Source organism: Nicotiana tomentosiformis, chromosome 6 (assembly GCF_000390325.3).
Source record: "Nicotiana tomentosiformis chromosome 6, ASM39032v3, whole genome shotgun sequence".
Taxonomy (NCBI): Eukaryota; Viridiplantae; Streptophyta; class Magnoliopsida; order Solanales; family Solanaceae; genus Nicotiana; species Nicotiana tomentosiformis.
Window position 1 is genome coordinate 142,958,705 of NC_090817.1, and position 13,577 is coordinate 142,972,281.

Sequence of the window (13,577 nt, forward strand, 5' to 3'; positions counted from 1 at the left end):
ATAGGATGACTAAAGAATTTGTAGAATTGTAGTTCTCCAGTTGTAGTATAAAGAACGATACGTTTCATCTTCAACCCAACTTCCTTCAAAGAATTTGCAGCTCTGCCGTGGATAAAATGGATGATGCATTTGCATTTGCTTTTTTATGCTTCCACGCAAATGTTTCTTATCTTGTGTAATCTTAATCTTTTAAAGAGAAAAATAGGAACAGAATTGTCTCTTTTGCAACGTCTGTCTTTTGATGTCCCTGAAATTAAGTTGGCAATAAAGATGACAAGTTTTCTGTAACCGTTTTTTATGATTATTGAGATGCAATAATATGATAGTAATTAAAATGATCAATTTTCAGTGAATGGAATGAAGGGAAAAGACAAAAAAAAAAAGGAAAAAAGATAAATAGTAATCCTTATCTTTGAGAGGTGCCACATCAACTCTACTATTCCCAGGATTATATATATATAGACAAGGGGATGGTTTCGATCTTGCTTCGTGGTATCCTTTCGATGATTGTTTATTTAATATTAATTCTGTGCTTGAGTTGGAGCGCCAAAAAGATCATAAGTACATTAGAACTTGTAATTGTGCATATTAGAACATGCGCACCGGAAGCAAGCATACAATTCAGACATCAAATACATGTAAATTAGATAATGATATAATTACGAGATTAGAAACCACTAACCTCTTGAAAGCGTTGCACAGGTCCTCATCAAAGCAAGAATCCAGGGCTGCAGTCTTTCTGCTATGGTTCTAGTAAGACATTGGACGAAATTATTTTGAGTGGGCAAGAACAATACAACTCAAAAAGTGAGTTATTGGGTGAAACATGTCTTCCTTATATAGGCTCGTTTTTCAGCCAAAGAGGGCTCCAAAAACGTGTAGGATTCTGCTTGTGCAATTAGAATCCTACTCTAACTTTACATGATGACTTTTCTCCCAAGTCATTTTTTACCCAAGTTAATTCAGGTTTTTACTAGGTATAGCAGAGATCACAAAAATAGTAAGAGGCTACCAATTATAGCATTAATTCGAAAATTTGGATGAATTAATTCCTACTATAATTAATTAAAGTTTATTCCATTAAAAAACTGCAATTGAACTCCTCAATATGAATTTCGAAAATTCACTAACACTTATTTTAACTCCCCATGTTAAGATCACAAATACCAGTTAATTAAATTAAATCACTGACAATTTAATTTAATCAACTAATTAAATCCTCTATAATTCCGCTTAAACTATTTCATGTGACAGATACAAAATCCACCGGCAGGGTTTTTACATGAAAACTTATAAGCTTACATAAAGTGATATCATCAAACTCAAAACCGGGTCATGAATTCTATCAACTAATTATTATTTCACATAATACTATTATTAAGTTTTATAAAGTGGTTCACGTTTTGAAAGAATAAGTTGTTTTGTGGTGAATGATTTTCAGCTCATGATCTAATTTTAAAGTTGAGCCCAACCTAATTAATGTCCATCATCTTATCAAAAACACTAAGAGCATGTTTGGAAAGTCACTTAGAAATTGGATTTGGGTATAATTGGATGTAATTACACAGTTTGGCATGTTTATTTGGACAAGTAATTACGTGGTCAGCATGTAATTGGGTGTAATTAGAGAGGTGCAATTACACTCTCCAATTCTCAAGGGGAGGTAAAATTGGTGGTAATTACACTGTGCAATTATAAGGTTACTTTTTAAAATTCTTCATTTTTGTTTTTATTTTAATTTATTTTCTTTATAACTTTTTATTTCTATTATTTTTATTTTTATTTTATTTTTAGTTTTTAATTTCTTTTTAATTTTAAAATATATTTCTTGTCCATTATTTATCTTTTATTTCTTCACATTTACTTCTTGTGATTCTATGTAATTGCTCGTGTGTTTTATTTCTTATTTGTTTAATTTCTTTATTTAGCATAATTGCGTTATTATTCTAGTTTCTGAAACTACATCTCCTAATATTAGAAATAATAATTCATTAACAAATTTGACATATAATGAGTGATGTTATTAAAGTAGAATTTCGTTGTTGAATGAGGTTATAAACTTATTATGTTTCCTAATCTTAAGTTGTATTGAAATTTATTTTTATTATGTTGGAATTTGACATATGATTAAGTTTTTTTTTTTGGGATTTTGAAATTGTGTTTATTTATGGTTCCAATTTACTTGTTTTAGTGGTATTGACTTGTTATTTCACATTGCATATTATTCATTTTTTAGTTAGAATTGATAGATTAGTTTTGTCAAACACTTGCATAATGTTATGACATTATATTTATAAATATTAATTTATTTTATCAAACATACATTCCATGATATTCTTACAAAATGTATGTTTTTAGTTTTTATAATTGATTAAACTAAATACTATTAATTTGAAATATATATATATATATATATATATATATATATATATATATATATATATATATATATATATATATTACTAATAAGTGTATATGCAAGAAAAAATATGCATCTTAAAAAATCTAATATCATTTATACTTATAAAAAATTATTTATAGGCATATATTTATTATTTTTAACTTGCAAGTTTTGATAATTCTTTTAAAATTTAACCTAACTGTGTAAATTCACTTGTGCAACCAAACAGTACGCTTGTAATTACACTATAATTACATTGTAACAAACAAACAGGTCGTCGTAATTACTAGGCTGTATAATTACCAGGTTACATAATTATTACCGTAGTAATTACACCAATTCCAATTAACGGGTGACTTTCCAAACAGACCAATGCAAGATTATAGAAGGTAGTATTAGTTTTACTATTCATGAATGTTATGTTTATTAACAATTCGTCAAGTACACAACAAGATAGTAACGTAAGAAATGAAAACAAGCAATATAAGACAGAAGTAATTAAGACGTATGTTATGCCGACCTTGTTGACATAATTTTGATATTTGATAATTGCCACAAGATTGTTAGTTGTCGAAAAGTCATGGATAAATGATATTAAACAGAGACGGAATTAGAATTTTAAGTTTATGAGTTATGCAATTGACGTCGAATTCATATCATGTTTTAGTTGTTGCCTTATTGCGTTCGTAATTAAGTATTTATACAAATTTAATAAATTTCTTAATACAAAATCATGATCTATGTAAAAATTATTGAGTTTAGACGAACCCATAAATAATACCCTACCTCCGCCACTAATATTACAGGCAGTAGACCTCTATGTATAGTAGCACTTTAATTCGTCATACATCATGATCTATAACTAACAATGCTATTAAGTCGTTCAAAAAACATACTTTAATACTACCAACATTTGGACACATTGTACATTATTTTAAAAAAAAATTGTTTGATTTGGTCATCTTTTATTTGGCTGGCTTATTACGTTCGTGCTGAATAGTCAATGTTGTCGCTTCCAAACAACAAATTATAAAACATCATCATAAATTAAATAATTGAGCGAACTTAGGACCCAAATTTACAAATAATAGTTGAATACTAGAATTATATCTCCTTCATCAAGATATGGGATCCCAATTTAAAATGTAATCAGGCAAATCTATTTAATTCTTTTTTAAACATCATCACGAATAAAGCGTATTATCTACTATAATATATTAAAATATACTAGTAATGTGAATATTTTTTTATTTTTACATGTATACTCCCTCTGTCTCGTATTATCTATCGTGTTTTTCTTTTACATGCACATTAAGAAATATTAATTAGGAAAGAGATTATACTATTATATCATAATTTATGTCTTAAGATAATATCTCTCTTCATTGAATATTTATTCTATTTATATATTATCTCCATCTTCAAAAACAATTATTACTAAGGGTAAAAAAGAAAAAGAAAAATCAATTTGTCTAGAACTTCTAAAATAACAAATAATTTAAGACAACTATTTTTAGTAACCACGATTGTTAATATTGTTAATATGAAACGAAGGGAGTATAAGTTAAACTCTTAAAATAATGACACGTGAAAGGAAATCTCTTGCGGTCCGGAGAGGAACAATAACAACAACATACACAGTGTAATCGCACATAAAATGAAATCTCGGAAGGTAGAGGCGGATCTAGGATTTAAATCTAATGGGTTCAATTTTAAGATTTTTAACATTGAACCCATTATATTTTTAAAGTTATGGGTTTATATCTACTATTTTGCAATTTTAATGAATTTTTACATACAAATTTTTACTCCGCGTTGAAAGTTATGGGTTCAGTTAAACCCGTAGCTAGTACGCTACATCCGCCTCTGTCGGAATGGTACATTATACGCAGATCTTACCTTTATCTAGGAAGAGACTATTTTCAATAGACACTCGACTAAAGAAAAACATAAGCCGGGAGATTACCATAATTGAACTGAACTACACTTATGCATCAAATGTAAGACGAACTTCATCAGATTTGAGAAAGCTCATTGAATAGATTGGCGTAAAAAAAAGATATGATTTCAACTGCCAAAACAGTCCAAAATCAATGAGAATAAATGCCAAAGATCTTCCCATGAAAGTACAAACTTCCACTGCTACTATTCGTTCAACTCTTATGACACCTAACTTACCATATTTAGCATACCATAAAAAGGCAAATCACTTTGCTAGAAATTTCTCTGGACCGTTTGTACGTACCTCGACTATAAATTTAATTATCGGCTTCTTTATTTGAAGAAGCTTTGCAGAGATTAACAGGATATTTAATGGCATTAAGTTCAACCTTACGAAGAGCAGCTTTGCCAAGATCAATCCCACAAATATCAGAAAGCCTAACGAGGTATAGCAAAACATCAGAAAGTTCTTCACCAAGATGTAATTTCTCCTTTTCATTCCAATCAGGCAACCCTTTTGGAACTTCTCCTTTCCACTGAAATATTTCTGAGAGTTCTCCAACTTCTCCCACCTGTGTATATAAGTAATTGGATTAATCTAACCAATAAAAAAAGAAACAAGAAACAAGAAAATTAAAGGAAATAAAGGGATCGTTATATCGTCATCATATTACTCTTTTTTCCAAATGTAATGACTGTCTTATTGACAGAAAATATTAGTCGTTTCTTTTTATATGTTAGTTTTTGATTGGGCAATAGTGTTTAATGGCCACTAAGGGGTCGTTTGGTTGGAAAACAAGTTATTTCAGGATTAATTATCCCAAGATTATTTATAGCAGGGTTGTTATCCCACCTTCCATGGGGACAAAAATAACACTGCACAATCGAGATAACTAATCCTGAGATTAGTTTTACCGTAATTTTATCTCAATCAAACGTAGAATAAACTCATCTCAAATTTAATATCGAAATTTATTATCCCTTATGCATCATACCAAACAGCCCTAGAAGTATCCTTAGAAGTGTTTTTCTTTTACACCCTTAAGAAATATTAATTAGGAAAAGAATTAAACTATTCTACTCTTATTTATGTCTTAAGATATAATCTTTTTTCATTGAATATTTATTCTATTTATGTGTTATATCTATATTCAAGAGCAATTATTACTAAGGGTAAAAAAAAAAAAATCAATCAATTTTGTCTTAAACTTCTAAAATGACAAATAATTCGAGATAACTATTTTTAGTAAACATGACTGTTAATATGAAACGAAAGGAGTAATTTTTTTAATTTCACAAAAAGAAAGAGTTAATAAAACGGTAGATATGACGTTAATAAAATTGGAATGATAGGGAAAAGATTAGCATAATTCTGCAGGGATAAAAAAATACCGAAATGGTTCAAAAAAATATTCATTTAATAAACATGCGTGTGATTATTTAAACACATATTTGGTCATTCATAGCAAATCACAAACGGAGACAAACAAACTATTATTTTTTAAAACGATGATTAGAAAGATTAACATAACCACTGCGCAAGCAAAAATAACACACAAGTGGAGAAATAATTCATTTTTTTTTTCATTAAACAAAAGAAATAAAATAAAAAGGTAGATAACAGGGAAAGTACCAGAGCCAAAAGAAGGTTTCTTGGGCTATGAAACTTTTCCCAGTCTCTTTCTTTAGCAAAATCTTCCATTTTCTTCCTGAGAAGTTCAAGAGTTACACTCTCTTCCACCTTTGAAATCCCTGTCATCTCTCTTTCAAAAACAAAGACAAGACAACTTTGGACTGACACAAATAGGAAATTAGAAGGGAAAGAACAGAAGTGAGAAACCAGAAAAAAACAGGGAGACAAAGAATTGCTTGTGTGTGATTTTGTGTGCTGTTTGGTTCTACTATTTAACGTGAGAGGGAGAGGAGAGACCAAAAAACAAAAGGAGTCTTTTCTTGTTAGGCGCACGGGAAACCGGCTATTGCCAGTTTCACACCCAAGTTACCTGTTATTCCTTTGGTTTCATGTTAATTTTTTCAAATAAGTATGACTTAGTTTAATTTAATACGAATTTTAAAAGATTAATTCCATCAAATTTTTATAAGCCAAAGTCATTTTTTCTTGCAATTATCAGGCTTTATAACTCATATTTAAATATTATTTTTCATTAATATATTTTTTTTTGCAAAAAACAATTTATGTTCACTAACCAGAAATCATAGAGAATATTTTTTTTAAAATGACTTTTGTCATATCAAACATGTTCTAATTTATGTACACTATCATTTTATTTTATTTTGATTTTAATAAATCTTAATAGTTACTCAATATACCGAAGGTTATTTTGATCGGTATTCAAAATCTAAATGGGATTATATTAATCTATTTCAGATATCATAATAAAGATATCCAACTGTTACACATAAATATTTATAAATTGAAATATTCCCATAATAAAGATATCCAACAATTACTTGTGAACGTAAAATGTATGCTATGTCACTTCTCACTTCTGTCCTAATTACTTGTAGTAAATGATATTATTATATTAGCATAAATATTTATTGTGAATAATTATTTAATTGAAATTGACAAGTAAACAAGGATCCTCGCCACGATACTTGGGAATACTCGTGTGCATTGGGTCATTGGCGGACCCATGATTTTGTGCAAGCGAGTTCAATCTTATAAGTATATAAATTTAGTGTTAAAATAGTAGTTGTCAAGTGAGTTCAAATAAAATATTTATGCAAAATTTACACAGTTGTAATCCTAATTTATACATATACACAATATTATTTTTTTGTAAATCGGGTTCAATTGAACCCGCTAGCCACCACTTGGGTCCGCCACTGTCATGTTTTATTTTTTATGCTTATTGTCGGTATAATTTTATGGGCGTGATGAGTTACCAATAAGGGTTGTGATGAGTGTTAAATAATTTTTTTTTAATTAGATGTCTCGGTCTCTCGGATTATAAAATCACCTATATTACAGAGTGTTTTATCCTCTAATATGAAACTTTCAAGTACAAATTCGAATTTAGTTGGGGTCTAAAGAAAATATCGGACATCGGATAAAAAAAGGCAGTCTAGTGTACAAGATATGCATTCCGCGTTCCTATAAAGTCCATGGAAGAATCGCATTCCAAGAAATATGATATAGATAATTTATTCTATTATAAATATTAATGGCTACTTTCATGGTTTGTGTAGTATAAGTCAAGTCAAATATGGAGACAACTTTATTCTAGTTCCTAATAAAAATCCAAAAACTATGGCGTGCGCCAACATAGAGTTAGCTCGAGCCTCGAGACACAAAACTATCTTTTGCTCCCTATTTCGGCGAATCATCTTCGAGTCATACCTCTACTTTTTGACTGTTTTAACTTTTAATTCGTTCTGACTATTGCTACCCACTAAATTCTCCATCGTAAATTAATTTCCTAATTTAATTAGTTCTTGCTTCTTGGAGAGTAGAAAATAAATAAATTAATTAATGACCTACTCTAACAAATATAGGATGGGTTTTAATAATTTTCCATACTTTCAGATGTTAAAGGAATTTTTTTAAAAAAACAAATGAATTACTATCTTAAACAGCCTGAATCTGTCCAGATTGCAAAAATTTATTGCACATAGGTTATTTTTATAAGAAATACTGTATTTTATAGTAGGTGCTTAATTGTATCAAACAATATATAACTGCGTCACACGTTTTCAATATAAACTTTTATGCGTATATCACAATTAAATTGTACATCGTTATCTCAATTCCAATTCATGATAGATGTGAATAAATTTTCTTACACTCATCTCTCATTAAAATTCAAAATTTGACATTCCTTATTTCAACTTTTGTGTAATAAGTAAGCTAAGATTTAAGAAGCTCCACTAACAACCAACTGGAAGATCTTTTATACAATAATAATATATTCAGTATATTCTTACAATATAAAATCTGGAAAAAATAATGTGTACACAGATTTTATGCCCTATTTATGATAGACCTTCCCTCAAGACCCAAAGATCTTTTATATAAAAATAATATTGTTCTGCCCTTAAAACTAAAGCAAAACTATAGTATTTCTCAAACTTTTCTTAAGTTAATTTTCCTGTATCCACGTGAAAGGATCGAAACGCAATGGTCATTTCGTACATTTATAAAACACAGCAAAAAGTGGAACAAGAACGTTCTCAACTTTGCTCCTTATCTATTATCATGAATAATGCCTTGCAACTTAAGTTGTTATTTACGTGCAATGAGTTAAAAGGTTCAATTTATGTGATACTTTTGTGATTGTTTGTTTAAAAAAATAAATATATATTTTTATATTTGAAAACAATTTAAGATTTTACTTATTTTTATCATTAGTGAAAATATTTTTAAAGTCACACAAATTGAAAGGCACAAAAAAAAATTTATCCTTTAAGCTTTTAAGATTACAAGTTTAAAAAGGTATTTGTTTTTAAAAAAAATTTGTTTAGTGAAACTACATGACATAAATTAAAACGGAGAGAAAAATATTCATGGGAACATATAATGTTATATGTATGGATTCAATTGAGTTAATAAATTCTTAGCATGGATTAAGGAGTGCTTCCCTTAAGTTTTCGTTTCGATATAGATTTTTTTTTGTTTTAAAAAAAAACTTAAAAATATTATTTGTTCATGAAACTTGATCAGTTTTTGAATTTTTTTTGAACAAACACTTTTAATTTCCAAAAAATTGGTTTGGAGCAGTTTATGTGTGAAATCATTTCTTTCACTCACAATTTTAATTTTCAAAAATTATTTTTTAACATAACTTTAAAAACTATTTTTTTAAATTTTCAACCAAATCTATGTCAAAATGCTAGCTAAAATTATTTGGATTCAACTATCACAATCTTTTGTTGATCCTTTTCTTTCATTTTACTTGATCTTTAAATACGTTAAGACAAAAGAAATAGAAAAGTCATGGTTGGTACGAAACTATAAATTATCCTAAAATTGAACGCAATAAATTCCTCTTACACATAACAACAGTTGAACACTAGAAAATAGAAAGGGGACATTTAAAATCGGGATTCTTGGCCGGTCAGAAGATTCTATGAGAATCGTAACCATTGGATTAGAGACAGAGAGGTCTCTTTTCCGTGAGCCGACAGTACTACTTTACATTGAAAGCGATAAGCGGAAAGATAGAGCGAGAGGCTTTTCTTCACGGAATTTAAACCAGATTCAATGCTCCCCCTATGTTTAACTTTCAAGCCTATCAACAGTCACGTGCAGTTGAGATAGATAAAATTCTCCCCTATTGATTAGAGAGCCGGGTTCAAGCACTAAGAGAGCCGGGTTAGTATTTGAAAGTTAGGTAGGTGAACAAAGTCATATATTCATGGATGAAAAGACTGGAAGACTATGTGTGTGTTTGGTATTACCAAAAACATTCTCATTTTTTATTATTTAGTTGTACAAAATAATTTGAAAAATATTTTTCTAGATATCATATTTTTCTGAAATTGGAGGAAAATGACTTTTTTATAAAAAGTTAGAAAAATATTTTCCAAAAATTACATCTACTCTCACATCTAACCCCAACCGCCTCCTCTTCTCTCGCCTACCCCGCCCCCTCTCCAAAAAGTTTTTTTTTTCAGCTTTCAGTTTTTTTTCTTTTTCGTCACCCCCTACCCTGCAATTTGTTTTTACCTTTTTTTTTTTTGTAATTTTCAATCTTCTTTTTTTTTCTTTTCGTTTTTCTGCACCCCCAGGCAAATTTGTTTTTTTAAAATATTTTCAGTGTTGGTTTTTTCATTTTTTCGGTTTACAGGATCAAAATTTTGCGAGTTCCAAAGTTATGAGTTCAGAGGTTAATGTATTTGGAAGTTTGCGGGTTTAAAAATTATAGAGTTTAGGGGTTCAAAAGTTTGTGGGTTCGAAAGTTTAGCGGTTCAGAAATTTATCAAATTTATGGGTTAGGAAGGTTATTGGTTCGAAAGTTTATGGCTTCATGTTTATTGTATCTAAATTATTTATGAATAGTCTTGAGAAGTTATTTTTCTTAATTTGCGTACCAAACATCGGAAAATGAGTAAGATTACTACTTGTTTTTCAAGAAAATATTTTTTCTTGGAAAATATTTTCCGTTATACCAAACACACCATATATAAGATATATAGATTTCTTAATGGTGTGATGAGTTTAAGCTTTGGTACTCTAGGCGTGGAGGGGAGCAAGAACGGGGTAGGTATTTTGATTGATAGGGATCTTCGGGTGCTAGTGGTGGAGGTTAGGACGGTGAACGACATGTTGATGGGCATTAAGCTAGTTGTTGGGGGTTTTACTCTAAATGTGATTAGTGCGTACGTCCCTCAAGTGGGGTTGGATGAGGAGGTCAAAGGGCGTTTCTGGAAGAATTATGACGAGGTTGTGCGTAGTATTCCGCACACTGAGAAGCTATTCACATGAGGAGATTTCAATGGCCACATTGGAGTGAGTTTTGGGGGCTACGATGATGTGCATGGCAGTTTCGATTTCGGAGTTAGAAATGAAGGTGGTACGTCCCTGCTAGATTTTGGTAAGGCTTTCGATTTAGTGATTGCTAACTCTAGTTTCCCGAAGAAGGAAGAACACTTGGCCACCTTTCAGAGTTCGGTGGCCAGGACCCAGATTGATTATCTACTCTTAAGGAAGTCCGATAAAGATCTGTGTGCGGACTGTAAGGTCATCCTGAGTGAGAACCTCACGACTCGGCATAGACTTTTGGTCATGGACTTGGAGAACACGAGGAAGTGTAGAAAGAGGGTTGTGGTTAGTCTACCTAGGATCAAGTGGGGAGCTTTGACAAATGACAGAGCACATGAGTTAGGAGATAAGTTACTGCTATGAGAGCACGGAAGAGTAGTGGGGACGCGAGTAGTATGTGGACCGCGACTGCAAATTGCATTAGGGATGCTGCTAAAGAGGTATTGGGGGACTCGAAGGGCTCTTCTGGTGGTCCTAAAGGGGATTGGTGGTGGAGTACTGAGGTTCAATGTAAAGTGGAGGCCAAGAAATTGGCATATCTTAAGCTTCGGGAGAGCATGGACGAGGAGGCGAAGAGGACAAATAGGGAGCGGTATAAGATGGCTAAGAAGGAAACGAAGTTAGCAGTTACTGCGGCCAAGACCGCTGCATTTGAACGCTTGTATGAAGAACTCGGAGGTAGAGAGGTGGATAAGAAGTTTTACAGGTTATCCAAGGTGCGGAAAAGGAAGGCCCGTAACCTGGACCAAATGAAGTGAATCAAGGAGGAGAATGGTAGAGTTTTGTAAGATGAGGCACTGATTCGCCATAGATGGCAGACTTAATTTTGTTTTGTAAGATGAGGCACTGATTCGCCATAGATGGCAGACTTACTTCCATAAATTCTTGAACGAATAGGGGGATAGGAACATTAAGCTAGGCAACTTAGAACACTCTGAGAGTCGTCGGGACTTTGGGTATTGTAGATGTATAAAAGCTGAGGAGGCTGAAGGGGCTATGTTTAAGATGAGCAGGGGAGAGTGACCGGCCCTAACGAGATCCTGATGAAATTTTGGAAGAGCGTGGGTTGGACGGGTTTGGAGCGGCTCACTGGGTTATTTAATATCATTTTTAGGACGACGAAGATGCCCGAATAATGGAGATGGAGTACAATGGTCCCGATGTATAACAATAAGGGTGACATCCAAAGTTGCAACAACTACCGGGGTATCAAGTTACTAAGCCATACTATGAAAGTCTAGGAGAGGGTGGTGGAGCTGAGGTTGAGGATGATTGTGGATATTTCTAAGGACCAGTTTGGATTTATGTTAGGTTGTTCGATTACGGAAGCTATTCATCTTGTTAGGAGATTGATGGAACATTATAGGGAGAGGAAGAGGGATTTACATATATGTTCATCGACTTAGAGAATGCTTACGACAAAGTGCCAAGGGAGGTTTTGTGGAGATGTTTGGAGGCTAGAGGTGTTCTTGTTGATTACATTAGGGTTATTAAGGACATGTATGATGGAGCTAAGACTCGAGCAAGGACCGTATAAGGGGACTCGGAACACTTCCTAGTTATGATGGGATTGCATCAGGGGTCAGACCTCAGTCCATTTCTATTTGTATTGGCGATCGATGTGCTGACCCACCATATTCAAGGAGAGGTGTCGTGGTACATGTTATTTGCAGATGACATTATTCTGATTGACGAGACGTGATATGGTGTTAATGAGATGTTAGAGATCTGGAGGCACACCTTAGAGTCTAAAGGTTTCAAGTTGAGCAGGACCAAGACAGAGTACTTGAAGTGCAAGTTCAGTGGGACGACTAAATGTGTAGACGGAGAAATGAAGCTTGATTCTCAAGTCATCCCTAGGAGAGAGAGTTTTAAATACCTTGGGTCAGTTATATAAAGGAATTGAGAGATCGACGAGGATGTTACACATTGTATTGGGGCGGAATGGATGATATGGAGGCTCGATTAAGGTGTTTTGTATGATAAAAATGTGCCACCTAAACTTAAAGGTAAGTTTTATAGAGCGGTGGTCAGACCGATTGTGTTATATGGGGCTGAATGTTGGTCAGTCAAGAATTCCCATGTCCAAAAGATGAAGGTGGCTGAAATGAGGATGTTGAGATGGATGTGCGGGCATACCATACTGGATAAAATTAGAAATGAAGTTATTCGGGATAAGGTGGGCGTGACCTCTTTGGAAGACAAGATGCAGGAGGCGAAACTTAGATGGTTTGGACATGTGAAGAGGAGAGACGCAAATGCACCAGTGAGGAGGTGTGAGAGGTTGGCCCTGGAGGGCCTAAGGAGATGTAGAGGTAGGCCGAAGAAGTATTGAGGAGAGGTGATTAGGCAAGATATGACATTGCTCCAGCTCACTGAGGACATGACCAGGGATAAGAAGATATGGAAGTTGAGAATAAAGGTAAAGGGTTAGAATAGGTCGCCTAGTGTTGTCCATGTCTGTAACAGTAGTTTTAGTACACGAGTTAGCGTTAGTTTTGTATTTCTTGATTTATGTGATTACTTGTCGTTGCTTTCGTTTCGTCCTTCTAATTACAATACTCAATTTTAGTTTTGTATCTTTATATTTTTTCTTCGGTTTTAGAATTGGTGTGATTGTTGATGCCCGTCCTTTTATCTTTCCTAAGCTGAGAGTCTTTCGAAAACAATCTCCCTGCCTTCTTGAAGGTATGGGTAAGGTTTACGTACATACTACCCTCCCCATACCCT

General features: G+C 32.5%; 1 protein-coding gene across 1 annotated transcript; it reads right to left on the reverse strand.

Annotated features, from left to right (window-relative positions):
• Positions 1-4,421: 4,421 nt before the first annotated feature.
• LOC104087000 (uncharacterized) lies at positions 4,422-6,248 on the reverse strand. Its single transcript, XM_009591381.4, has 2 exons — positions 5,976-6,248; positions 4,422-4,914 (listed from the first exon to the last, which is right to left on the reverse strand). The coding sequence occupies exons 1-2, from the start codon at positions 6,099-6,101 to the stop codon at positions 4,660-4,662; spliced, it is 381 nt and encodes a 126-aa protein (XP_009589676.1). The 5' UTR covers positions 6,102-6,248; the 3' UTR covers positions 4,422-4,659.
• Positions 6,249-13,577: the final 7,329 nt, after the last annotated feature.

Coding starts and splice junctions, on each gene's coding strand:
- LOC104087000 (XM_009591381.4), bottom strand. CDS start 6,101: ATGACAGGGATTTCAAAGGTGGAAGAGAGTGTAACTCTTGAACTTCTC. Junction 4,915..5,975: donor GAAACCTTCTTTTGGCTCTG/GTACTTTCCCTG, acceptor TTATATACACAG/GTGGGAGAAGTTGGAGAACT.